The following is a 13,134-nucleotide window of genomic DNA, read 5'->3' as shown; positions in this document are numbered from 1 at the left end:
GGTAGCTTTAGGCTGCACGGTGGCATCGTAAAGGGAAATAACATCGAAGAAAGGAAGTAGTAGAACGCATTCGTCTTCTGTGGAAAGTTAAGAAAACATTTGCCAGAAGCAACACACAGCTTAGAAAATTAGATTGAAATTGAGACCATACTACTTGCATTAGAGTATAGGATTTCATCTGGGAATTAATATTCAGTATTTACAGCACTCACAACAACAGAGTGGTTTGCATGTGTTATGTGTACAAACAGCCAATCCACTCCTTTGGACCAGACCCAATCACTGAATTAAACTGTAGCACAGAGGTCAGTTTTGGTCCTGTGTTTTTGTCCATTTAATACATAACCATAGATATTCCGAGCTTACTGACAGACTTATTAGGTCAAGATTAAATGAAGGTGTAAATAGCTTATGTCATTATCTAGTGATACACCTAGCCCTGAAGACGAGGACAAACTCCTGCATTAAAGTGAAATACTGAGCTGAGGGCCAAATACCAGCGTTCTGTAACTTTGGCGCAGATCTGTTTTACAGTCAGCAAATGTGGTTTTTCAAAATAAAAATCCACAGAGGCCACAGCCATGAATTCCAAGAGCATCAGTTATTAAAAACTCAACGGTACCTAATGTGGCAGTAACGAGAGCTGACAGACTAACTGCAGATGACACTTTCTTCTGACAGTGGAAGCTCAGCGTGGTGGAGGCAAAAATTATGCAAAACAGACTCATCACGTGTCACCTTCAGACCTGTGGCTACAGGGTCAACAACACATCAGATGTGTGAATGACGTGTTCTCCACACACATGCTGCACAAGGTTAACTGCAGCAGCTGCAGGGATTAGCTTTCCTGTTTAGTTTGTCACGTTTGATTTGAGTCTAAAATAAAAATTTGTGGAGTTATGGAAAAGATTATATAAAACTTGTCTCACAATGTGAAATACTTCCCAACCTTCAAATGTATTTCTGGCTGTAGGGCAGCTAATACCTTTTTTCCCCCCGCTGCTGTAATTACATGGAGTCACACAGCCGGTTTCTCCCCACAGTTACCAAGTTTTTCTAATCAGATTGATTAAATCTGGTTTCAAGCCAAGCATTAATCCCTGCTTCTGCTCCAGCACACTGGCATCCTGAGCATTCTTCCCTCTGACATTCACTTATTTTCCTTCTCATCTACAGTACAATTATCACCAGAGAATGCAGACCCCTGTGGTAAATGAATTTCATATCAGCCATATCACAGTCATTAGATGCACTAATCAACTTGGTCATTTTCTGCTGTGATTATAACAGCCTCGTAATGTCCCTTTTATCCATGCTGGCTAGCGTCTTCATCCCTTCACCTTAGTCGTCTCTTCTTCCTCCTGCTCCTCAGGTTTTGCAGTGAATCTCCAGGTGATCCTGGCGAACCCGCGGGCACAGTTCAAACGGCGAGGCTCCCAGCCGGGGATGCAGGAATCCGACTTCCTCAAGCAGATCACCAAGGTCACCGACTTGGAGCCCAAGGCGAACAACTGCACACGGGTCAGTAACCGGGCATGTCTGTGTCTATTGCAACAAAATGAAAACAATTTCATTAAGGCGAGATGATGTGACAGAATTTAACACCTTCTACTGGGACCTGAAACACCCAGTAAAAACATGTTCAAATATGCTGAAGAGGACTTTCCTAGAAATGGAAAATTTCCTTTATACTCAAATTTAAAGCAAAGATGTTCTTTTTAAGACTAACGATTGTCCCATCAGATTTTTGACCAGAACTCAACAACTGTAGACATGTTGAAGTTGGCGACTGCAGTGAGCTTTATAATACACACACAGATAGATGGTCTGAACTGTTTCACACAGAAACATTTTTAAACATTTTCTTCATTGCTATTTTACATTTTCTTCTCACAGAATGGAGACATTCCTATGTCAGTCCAGCTGCCTGCTGCAGTACAATTGCTCACTTTACTCACTCATTTTTACCCTTAAGGTGTATTTCTCTGGTTTTGCATAACGCCAGTGAAAGTGTATTGGGCTCCAAGCACTGCCAAGCCTGAGATGCCTCCTACTCCTGCTAATGTGCTGCTATATTGTATGTGTAGACACTTACATGTAACCTGATCAGACACATTTTAAATGAAATGCAGAAAATGCAGTTCAGATGAAATTTCAATTCCATATTCAGACATTTTTACAAAATTAGTTGTGCAGTGTAGGATGAAGCTTGGCTGATTATACATAGGTATTATATTTAATCCTGAAACCTGGCCCCTTGTGCAATTTTAAGTTAATGAGCTGAGGTTAGGCACTGCCTTGAAAGAACGTGCAAAAATTGAAAATGATTCATCAAATGATTATGTATTAAAGAAACCTCTTTATACAACTTCCTGGTCCCAAAAAAAGTCCATTCAATTAGATAAGGCAGTTCAACGTAGTTACCTAGTTACGCAGCTGTTTTCGACCAGTTCAAATCCTGCCATAACCATTAGCTCACACTCCCATCGTAAGTAAAATGATATCACTAAGAGAGGGAAACTGGATTCATCCACTTAAGGCTGCGAGTTTTGCTTATGTCAGTGAAGACCTCTCTTAGTTCTTCTAGTCAAGACATTAATCCTAATATTGACCCTTATTTTTTGGCCCGTCACCTTCAAGTTCAAATTGCTCCCTGAAATATGTCTCAAAAACCAGGTGTCTAGTCTTAATCTTTACTAAACTGCTACAATGCTGATAGACTGGACCTGATCTACAATGATCTACGTTGGACCTGATCTACAATGTCCAAATAATAACAGTGCTATATATTTGATATAGCTGTGGTGTGTCAGTATCTGTATCTGTTTAATTTTAACATTTATTTAATGCAGATTTCAATTCAATCAAATAATCATTGATTAGAAGTGTTTTTAACATCCTGTGAGAGGACATTGTACTTGTTAAAGGCTGGAGAGATGCAGTTCTCACCAATGACACAAGAGGCTAAAGAAAAAATGAAGCATTTGGTGTTGCACAACTGTATCTGTGTGTCTCTACACCTTGAAGAAGGTGGAATGACGATCACTTTTAGGGAGCCCACTGGCTGTTTTCTCTTTCCGTCCTAAGTAAATATTCTTTTTAATGTTTTGCTTTTTTTTCTTACATGCACACAGCCTCAAGGTCACTGAGCAAACTTGGATTTTAACTCACACAATGCATTACATTCTTCTCCACTAAAGATGGAAAGCAACTTTTATTTTTATTCCTATATAAATGTTTAAAGTCCAAACATTAAGCAGTTGTGCACATTTTGTGAAACTGAATGACAGGCCAAAATGTCAGGAGCAAACAATGGTATATCTCAATATGCAGTTTGTAAATAGGCCACATTCAGCCAGAGTTATCAGACTGCAGTGACCTGCACACTGGAGGTGAATGACACAGACTAGTGCTTAATAAAAGCCCAATTTATTTATCCAATTTATCAGTTTTAATCTAGCATGTGCACGTTTGTGTGTCTGGGGCACAACTACAGCCATAATAATAGTGACCATCACAGCAGTAACCATGGGGTATCCCCCTCCCCCTCTGCTATTGACAGCATGAGTCATGCTTTAAGCTAGTGGCACAGTCTAAACTTAGACACACACAGCCTGAATTGAATAGAAAGCGCGTTATAGCGCTATCAATTCTAGTTGTGTGCTTAGACAGCTTAGATCGATGCAGCTCATCTCAAATCGCCACAGCCCCTGTTGGCACCCGGTTTTATGAAGCCACTCATCCTCTTGACAACCATCACAGAGGCGCCTTAAAGGACTTTTTGTGACAAATGGATCCTATTATGTTTTTACCTTTCAAGGAACACATGAGCTTGAGCTCAACGTGCGATGCCTACAGCTGTTCCAAAAAGTACCAAGTCTGCAATTGGCATTTACATGCTCTCTTTGTTTTGTTTTTTGGGCGCTTTTCTTATTAACGCCTTAGAGGCAGTTTGACTTTTCAGCTCCAGACCAGTCAGCAGTGACCACTGGATATCCATCACACCAGTGTTTGTTGTTTTTTCAGTGGATGAATTTGAGGATCAGTGACAGAAATCCTCAGATTCAAGAGTTATTTATTTGCAACAACTTCTATAGCTCTATCAATTTTACTCAAGTTTATTGATCATTTTTTCTGAGAAATACATCCTGATAATGCCCACTGGGACCTTTCATCAGTACCCAATACATCAACAGCTACTGGCTGTTCTGTAAAATTGGGTTGGGGTGTTTATGGTTTCCCAGAGAGAGGGTTTTAAAAGATTCTGGTGACCCTGTGATCTTTGTCCTCCCGACACCTGCAGGTTTAAATTGATTTCTTAAATGTATCGAGTTGTCTATTCTTATTCTTTACTAAATTCCTAAAATGATTAATTAGACATTTGCTGAACTCCATCACATTTTCAGTGAGTTTTACCTTGTGAAGCTTTGTTGTTTTAAAATGTTTCTTTTAGTTGCATTGTGAGGACATCATTGCTGTTGCCAGATTTTATTTTATTTTTTTGTCAACAGCGGAGCCTCAAAAGGATCCACAGTGTGGCCCAACAAACATAATTAGTTTCAAATTCTGCTGCTGTTGAAGCTGAAGACAGTGAGGCTGTTGCAGAAAATGAAAGAGGAGAGTAAAACTAAGCAATCTGATGGAAAACATGTTGTAATTATCACTGACTTAAAAAAGTTTTATAGAGAATGTAAAGGTAAGTAACACATTATTAAGTTCAATGACTATATTAGAGTTATTAACTTAATATTGATGTTGTACTACATAAGTGTTGCAATTACCTGAAAATAAACAAAACAAAGAAACAAAATTAAAAACATCTCTAACATGTGTGTGTACAAGCTCAACTTAGTTTATTCAGAAAATGGGACAAAAACCACAGAGGGGTCTGTAACTTTTGTGGGCGGGGATGAGGGGTGGAAAAACAATACCAATACCAATGTAGCAATCCTGCCGTGCTTTATCTTTTTCAGTTACACAGGTATCGCGCTGTATCGCTGATAGGGATGGGAATTCATAAGAATTTAGCGATTCTGATTCCATTATTTATCGAAGGTTGGTGGTTCGATTCCTGGCTTCCCCTAGTCTACATGCCAAATATCCTTGGGCAAGATACTAACCCCAAATTGCTCTCCGATGCATCCATCGGAGTATGAATGTGTGTGAATGTTAGCTATGAAGCACTTAAAAAGATGTGCTTGTGCGAATGGGTGTGAATGGGTGAATGCACAAGTTGTGTAAAGCGCTTTGAGTGCTCAGATGAGTAGAAAAGCGCTATATAAGAACCAGTCCATTTACCATTTTACCATTATTGATATCAGTTATTAATTTGATTCCTTATTGATTCTCTTATCAGTTGTTATTGGGTTCTCATTGTAGAATTCAAAGCTGACAGCACAAGATGAAAAGCAGCACAAAAAAGCGACAACCAGAGCGATTCTGCTTTATAAGCGTGAACAGGTAGAAATAGAGGCTGCAGCCTCAGGGTCTGGCTGCTGGGGTCGGCATCCACTCAGCGTTCACCCTGGGGTCTTGGCTAGCTTAGCATTAGCCTGGTATCTTGACAGATGCTTGCAAAGAAGTGAAGTTGTGTTAGCAGCATAATCCGGTTGTTTCTGTCCTGGATGCAGTTTTCCACTTTAACATTTATCTCGTCCTTTTGTGCAATAAAAATAAATGCCCATATCCATCCTCTAGACCAGGGCTGGGGAACTCCAGGCCTCAAGGGCCAGTGTCTTGCCGGCTTTAGATGTCGCACTGGGTCAACACACCTGAATCACACCTGAAACTTCAAGACATGTTGAGGAGGTAATTTAGCCATTTAAATCAGCTGTGTTGGATCAAGGACACATCTAAAACCTGCACGACACCGACACTCGAGGCCTGGAGTTCCCCCACCCCTGCTCTAGACTGTAGCTATTTTCCTCCTCTGACACGCGTACTGAAATCAGCTGATTATAGTTTGAGTGCAGGATCGAAAGGCAGGCAGACTAACAATTCCAAGGAATTGACTACTGGGAACCAATCTATGAGAACCGGTTCTCAGTTCCCATCCGTAATCACTGATGATTGCCTTGCAGTGTATCAAGTATCTCATAATATCGACATCGTTATTATTATTATTATTGTTATTAAAAAAAACAACTTTGTTATTGTGGGCAACATATTGTGTTTCTATTGGATCCCAGGTTACTCAGGATATGAATAATCCCACTGCTAGAGGAAATATGCACACACTCAGGTTAAGATTTTTAACCTGCAGTTAAGCGTAAAAGCACATAATTTTGAGAAAAAATTTGTAAATTACTTTTTACAGGAGGTATTTACGTCGACTATTGCATTACTTTTAAAAATGACTAATGTGAATTTCACAGGGTAAAAATAAAGGCTTGATGTAAGAAAACTGCTGGAGAGAGAGATACTGATGCACCGATTTGTGGACTGGCTATCGGTCCGATACCGACTCAAATATAAATAAATAAATAATCAGTCAATCTGATATTATGACAATAGGATGATGTAGTCAACTGATCTCTATTGTCACATTATCCGTTTAGTTTAAATAACAGTTTTCTTTGTTAATTACGCCACACATTAGCATTAGCACACAGGTGTTAGTGAGAGTACACGGAGGAAATCACAGCACAGGGTTCTCAGCATTTTGGAGTTTCACACCAGCAATGTTAACATCTCTTCATGAATGCTGAAATAGTTTTTTATTTGATGACAAACTTTGGTCACAAGTGTTACACAACTAAAGCTCAGATGATGATGATGCCTCCCTGTTGGCTTTCCTCTCACCCACTCTCAGTCTCATTATGTTTGGTGGAACTCTTGTTGGTAAGCTTTTAGTGCACTTTACTCTATTAATATTATTTCACTTCACCATTACAGCTTGTTACACACAACAGTGCCCAGATTTTCCTGCTACAAACCGATGATGGTACAACTCAAAGACTTGTTTACCAGTGGAGTACTTTAACTTCATTTTCTTTAAGGCTTGCATTCAAGTACTTTTTATTTTCAGAAAAAAATACCAAAAGCTGCTGTTTTATCCGAAATAAGCAAATACAGAATTTAATCATTGTGGTTCAGGATATGTGTGTGCAGGTCACAGTGTTGGGTCCAAGTCCCTGATGGGTTATGGGTAAATGTTTCCTGCAGGGAATAGGATAAAGATCCCCTGGAGCTGCTGGATCATCATTTACTGCTGGCTGCGGCTGCTGCAGACAGCTCTGTGTTGAAACTATCATCATCATTATCAACCCCATTACACTAATGGAGGCACCCTGCCGCTGATATTAATACAGGTTATTAGCAGCCTGTGACATCATCAGTCATCAGCCAGCGCAGCCCAGAAAGGACGATTTGGTATCAGCATTTATCACGTCAGCGTTACAATAGCAAAGGGATGTGACATCATCGCTCATAAAGTCACTTATGTGAGGCTAAAACGCGAAACATCGCTCAGGCAGTGCAGAACGCAGCACGTCTCACACACTGTCACATCTGTCATATAGACACATCAGTAAAAAATGACAAGGCAACAGCAAAGACTGTGCAATCTAAATCATGTTTAGTTTAAGTATATAAATAATACCTAGTGCTAAAAATCAAAAAGTAAAAGGTAAAAACTTACTGGGTAATACAGTTTCTAATCAAAAGTATTTGCAAACATGCAGTTTGACGTAAAAAACAAAACAAAAAAAAACCAGACTAACATAAATCTTTGCATAAACTTTTTACACTGCTACCTCTTAAAAAGTTGAATATTAAGCACATAAGTATAATATAAAGAAAAATGTTGCCTTTTTTAGCTTGAGGTGAAACTGTGGAAACAGCAAATGCCGAAAGGTCTTATGGAATAAAATTACAAGTCATAACAATCAGTTACACAGTAGCTACACTACTCTTCACTATTGAGCAGTGTAGCTTTCAATTTTGCTTCAGTTTTGGTCATGATTTTTATCAGGATCTGTCACTTTATCACACAAATTAAGTTCCTGTTCTGCTCATTAGATTTTACTAAAGCAACTTTGCATGATTCTGAAAGGCCCGTCTCTCTTTAGGTTTCGTTTAATTGGCTACTCCTCTTAAATAGAGGTTTAAACAGCAGCTAGCTGTTTTTTGCCTTTTAGAGTTACATGAGGAGTAAAAGGTAAAAATATAGCAGAATTGACCTGTTGGCTTTGCACAAATACTGGAGACAATTAGTTTGGCTCTGTAGCAAGTTTGACAAATGTATCTACCTGCACATGAAATCTCACAGACACATAGAGCCACAGCGAGTGTCAACATTAAGTAGCAGAGGGGGCTGTTAATCAGTTTCAGCTGGTTTGGTGTCCTAGCGGGGTGACAACCCCAAAACAGGAATGGTTTTACAGTTGGAAAAACCCGTGTTTTTCTTATTGGGTTTGCACACGTCTCAGGAGAGACTTTGGCCACCTCTCTTTACAAAAAACTAAATCCTTTAGGCTTCTTGGTGCTGTGTGGCAACTCGTAGCTTCAGCTTTTCCACAGATAAACTCTGAAATTACTCAGACTGTAAATGGTAACTGTCAGTATCTTGGTGTTCAAAAATTCAGTTTGGCTTTGTGAGGAAGTAATGCATCTGAGTGAGAAGCACACCCTACTTCAGGGTCTGTTTTTAGTATGAACTGTAATCATTTTGGGTCTACACCTTGTTCTTGGTTTTATTGGTTAAGACTGGTCTGAACTGGTTTATTATTATTCATATTACTGGAAGATATTAATACTTTTACCAGCAGACACACCCTAACTCCAGCTCTGGGCACTTTGAGGACGGTATCTGGGATCAGACCATAGAACCTGAACGTCGACCTTGACAATGTAGGCCAGAAACGCTCATCTGACGGCTGGGTCAGTATCTGGAGACGACTGTCAGGAGCTGTAATGTAGTTAGATCGAGAGAGTAATGGCAACAGACAGCAGTGACAGGACAAGAAAGGAGGGGGGATGGCGGGAACAGATGGAGACAGATGATAGCACAGGAGGGAAAGGAGCTCGAGGAGAGAGAAAGGATGAGGAGGGTAAAAGTCTATGCAGAGAAAAGAGGATACATAGATTGATTGAGGAAGATTTAAAAAAAAAAAAGAAGACAGAATGACAGGGGACCCAGGGAGCTCTGGGGTGAAAGACTGCACTGCTGTCTATTTCATTAGAAATGGCTCTCAGCTTTCTGCCAAAGTTAATTTTAGTGGCATTAATGTGGCTAAACACATCTCTGACCACTTCTTGGTCTGGTTTTTGGTGACACAATCCTTAAAGCATCTTGAGTGCATTTACAAATTAGGAATGCATTTTTCCTTTCTGTCCAGTGAGAGATATTTCAGATTCAATTGAATGTAAGAACCGAGCCTGGAGAAGCTTATAGACACTGGAGGCAGCAAGTGAGAAAAGGTCTTAATAAATAAAATCCCAAGTCGTGACAATCAGGTAAATTCTCTCCAAAGATTTGGAATCACTGCTAAGCAGATTTGATTTCAGTTTAAATGAAGTTCAAACCATTAGACAAAACTGATGATGCTCATTTCCAGCTTCACATATTTTATTCTTAGACTTAAAATTGAACAGCTTTTTTTTTTTTTGCATGATTCTTAAAAGCAGCTGAATCAAGCTGTTTTAGCTGCTTTCCATCTCTCTTTTAGCCAGGGCTCTTCTTATTGGACTAATTTAAATAGCAGGTACGTGGGGCTTTATGCGTGAGATGACCCCATTAGCGATATCCCCTGTCGTTGGCATCATACAGAGCTTAAAGTGCAAAAAACATGTCAGAAACTGAGCCTTTAGAGCAGCCTGAAGTCTGAGTTCTTCGCTCTGGGTCTGGATTATATTTACATAGGCTGACATGATTACTTGAAATTTTTTGGCCATTTTGGCCAGCAGTGTGCATATTACAGAAAAGAGAGAAATAAAACATAATTTCAGATTCATTTGAATACACTCCATGTTGCTAAGTTCCAAACTGAGTTGCAAAACTGACATGCTTCTTTTTATTCATAGTGACTTTTATAAAAAGCAGCCTTACTTTAATCCATCTGCAGTATGGTGTTGAATCCAAAATGAGTTCTCACTTTTTCCTTGCAGTGCCATGATTATCTTTTCAATCTGACTCTACTTCACTCTAGTGCTCCCTTCCTAGACTTTTGTCACAGGGAGTCTGAAGGAAATTTAAAATCATTGTTAGCGGAAGTGACCCAGTAAAAAAATAATAATAATAACACCTAAATTGGTCTGATCCATATCAGGTAAATCAAAGCTGTGTCCTTTCTGTGCAGCAGGTTCTGAAATACTGTTTTGTTCAAAACCACTGACATCACAGAGGTATTTAAAAGTGTCGTTGGTTGCTGGAACCCTTTTTCTTAAAAATTTGTGTCACTGTTGGATACCAAGAGCAAAAGCTCCTGTTTGAAGGAGCAATAATTAGCACATAAGACATCAGGAGAGATGGCACTTAAAGAAATCTGTGTTTATTTAACTGGATGTTGGATTTAGGGGCTTGGCCACTTTGATAGGAGTCTGAATAGAGGCAGCTCACATCCACTAAATAGTCATTGAACTGGACCTTTCCCCTGTGTTGGTGCCTTTTGTGGTATGAGCAATCCAAGAAGTTTGAAATTCCAGTGCATTATTAGTCCATTACTTAGCAATCTTCTATGCGGAGCAGTTCTTTTTAAGGACCAGAGTGTAGGGCCCAGTGCTGATTGGAAGACACACAAAGTGCTAACTCTTAATTCATGTAAATGGGAGGAACAGTAAGCCAGCCATCTGGCTCGCCATGCTGGCCCTCGCCTTGGGAGAAGACATATTGTCACTCATCTAAGTGGATATAGCTTTCCTTTCTGACTTTCAGAACTTTATTACCTGGAAGATTGAGCATGCATCAAGACAAAAATTAGCAGAGAATTTAAAAGCCTGAAAACCACTTGGAATATGAAACTAAAACGTTTTAGGGGATACGCAGCACATATGGATGATGCAACAGTGAATGAAGGAATGACTATTTATACACAAACTGAAAGGGAATTGAATGCAGGGGGTAAATGAGATGTGCATGTACAGGACAGGACACAGAAATAAAAAAAAGAAAGAAGTGAGGTTAAAAAAACAAAAATAAAACAAACACAGAATGAGACAGAGGAGGGACAATGACACCAATCTATAAATTCAAGAAACTGGGAAACACCAAAATATTGAATTTATTCCTTGAAAAGCACAAAGCAAACAGAAACCAGAGGCTCAATAAGGAAACAACACCAGAATAGAATAATGAGGAAATAAAAGGTGTAATTCAAAGTCTAAGTAAAAGAAAACAAAACCTAAGCAGAAACTTTGAAATGAAAACAAGACACACTGAACTAAACATGAGCACAGGGAGAAAACACTAAGGCATTAAAATAACAGATTCAAATCCATTACTGTCCATCAATAACCAAAGCTAGAACCTAAATTTCACATCATTTCAGTTTTATTTATATTTTAATTTATATTTTTATCAAATCACAAAAACAGTCACCTTGAAGCCCTTTTTAGAGTGGAATAAGGTAAAGACCCTACAATAATACAGAGAAAACCCCACCAATCAGTCAACACACACGAGAAAGCACTTGGTGACAGTGGAAAGAAAAAAACCTCCTTTTAATAGGAAGAAACCTACAGCACAACCAGGCTCAGTGAGGGGCAGCCATATGAAGTAACCGGTTCAGGGCAAGAGGAGGAAGACAGGACAAAAGAGAGCCAGAGATGAATAATAACTAATGATTAAATGCAAAGTGGTGTATAAACATATACAGAGTGAAAAGAAGTGAGTGAAGAAGAAGCACTCAATGCATCACAGGAAGCCTCCAGCAGCCCAGGCTATCTGCAAGGCTAACAGCAAGAACCAAAACCTCTAAAATGATATAAAAGGATACAAAGTAGAATCAAACCACAACCCAATACTAATAAAAACAAAGAGCTCAAGAAAAAAGACACAACAAATAAACCTGAATACAAAAACTTGAAGAGCAATCTAAAACACAACGTTAAAGTACAAAGGTGAGGAGTTAAATACAAATATCAAGCTTAATAAAACATAACTGAATAGATTTAAACTGAACTGAATAGATTTAAAATAGATTTAAAGAGTTAAAGGAAAATTCAGAAGGCTAAAGACAAGCAGGTTTGTGTGTCTGCGTGATGCACCTGTGCACTTTATTTATGCAGCATGCTACTTAAGTATGATAGGTTAGCATCCAACTTTTAATCAAACTCCATCTAACATGATAGCAGCCAAACACTACTGTTAAATCCAAAACCAATGGGTGACATCACAGCCTCCGCTTTGCTCCAATTGTGATCTGAAGAGCTCTGAAAGGAAAAAGCTAAAAACATAATAGGTCCCCTTTAAGGTAAAAGTTCTGCTATATAAGTTCCTCTTGCTCATAGGTAGGAACAGGCCTTCCCCCTCCATATGCTATTAAGGGAAAAAAAAAGCACAGAGCTCTCTAACCTGAAAAAGCTTTTTTTGTCTCCGAGTTGCCTGAGGGTGGAAACGAAAGCTAGAGCAGGAAATAGGACTGAGGTAAAACCAGCAGTAAGGCCATGGGAGAGAAAGTGGACTTGATGATGAGGAAAACAGAGAGCAAACTGGGGGGAAGAGAAGAGTGTACAGGGAACAGGGAGCGCACTCTGGCTGCATAATTGGCACGCGCACGCACAGATACCATTTTCCCCACAGCTCTGGAGCGGCACTTTAGTGGCTGCTACATTAGCCTCGTTAGATATGCAAAGCGGGCCAATTAGCAGTTCAGTGTGCAGGAAGTGACACGTTCCACCTGAAGAAGCGCAAAAACAACGTCAGTGTCCACAGCCAGCAATAAATCATGCCTTTGTGAGTCACTGTGTGTGCAGTTTCGGACACACTTGAATTATAGGCTCATTAGTTATAAACCCCCCCCCCAAAAAACTCACTTGAAACTATATGGAATGGAATTTGTTCTCCTCTCCAGGAAAATATCAATCTTTGCATCCATTGTACTGTTTTCTCACCAATATATTGCTGTGAAATTGACTGAAAACACAAGACAAACAGCTGCAGTGAGGTGCGTGCTGCTTTTGATTCAATCCATTTCG

General features: G+C 39.4%; 1 protein-coding gene across 1 annotated transcript in view; it reads left to right on the top strand.

The window, feature by feature from the left end:
- b3gat2 (beta-1,3-glucuronyltransferase 2 (glucuronosyltransferase S)) overlaps positions 1–13,134 on the top strand; it is a 66,922-nt gene that overhangs the window by 49,678 nt on the left and 4,110 nt on the right. Inside the window, exon 3 of the mRNA XM_063490972.1 lies at positions 1,373–1,521. Within this exon, the coding sequence (XP_063347042.1) occupies positions 1,373–1,521 (149 nt within the window). The remainder of the gene's footprint in view (positions 1–1,372; positions 1,522–13,134) is intronic.

This window comes from Pelmatolapia mariae, linkage group LG13 (genome assembly GCF_036321145.2).
Source record: "Pelmatolapia mariae isolate MD_Pm_ZW linkage group LG13, Pm_UMD_F_2, whole genome shotgun sequence".
Lineage (NCBI taxonomy): Eukaryota > Metazoa > Chordata > Actinopteri > Cichliformes > Cichlidae > Pelmatolapia > Pelmatolapia mariae.
This window is presented reverse-complemented; position numbering and strand designations above follow the sequence as displayed.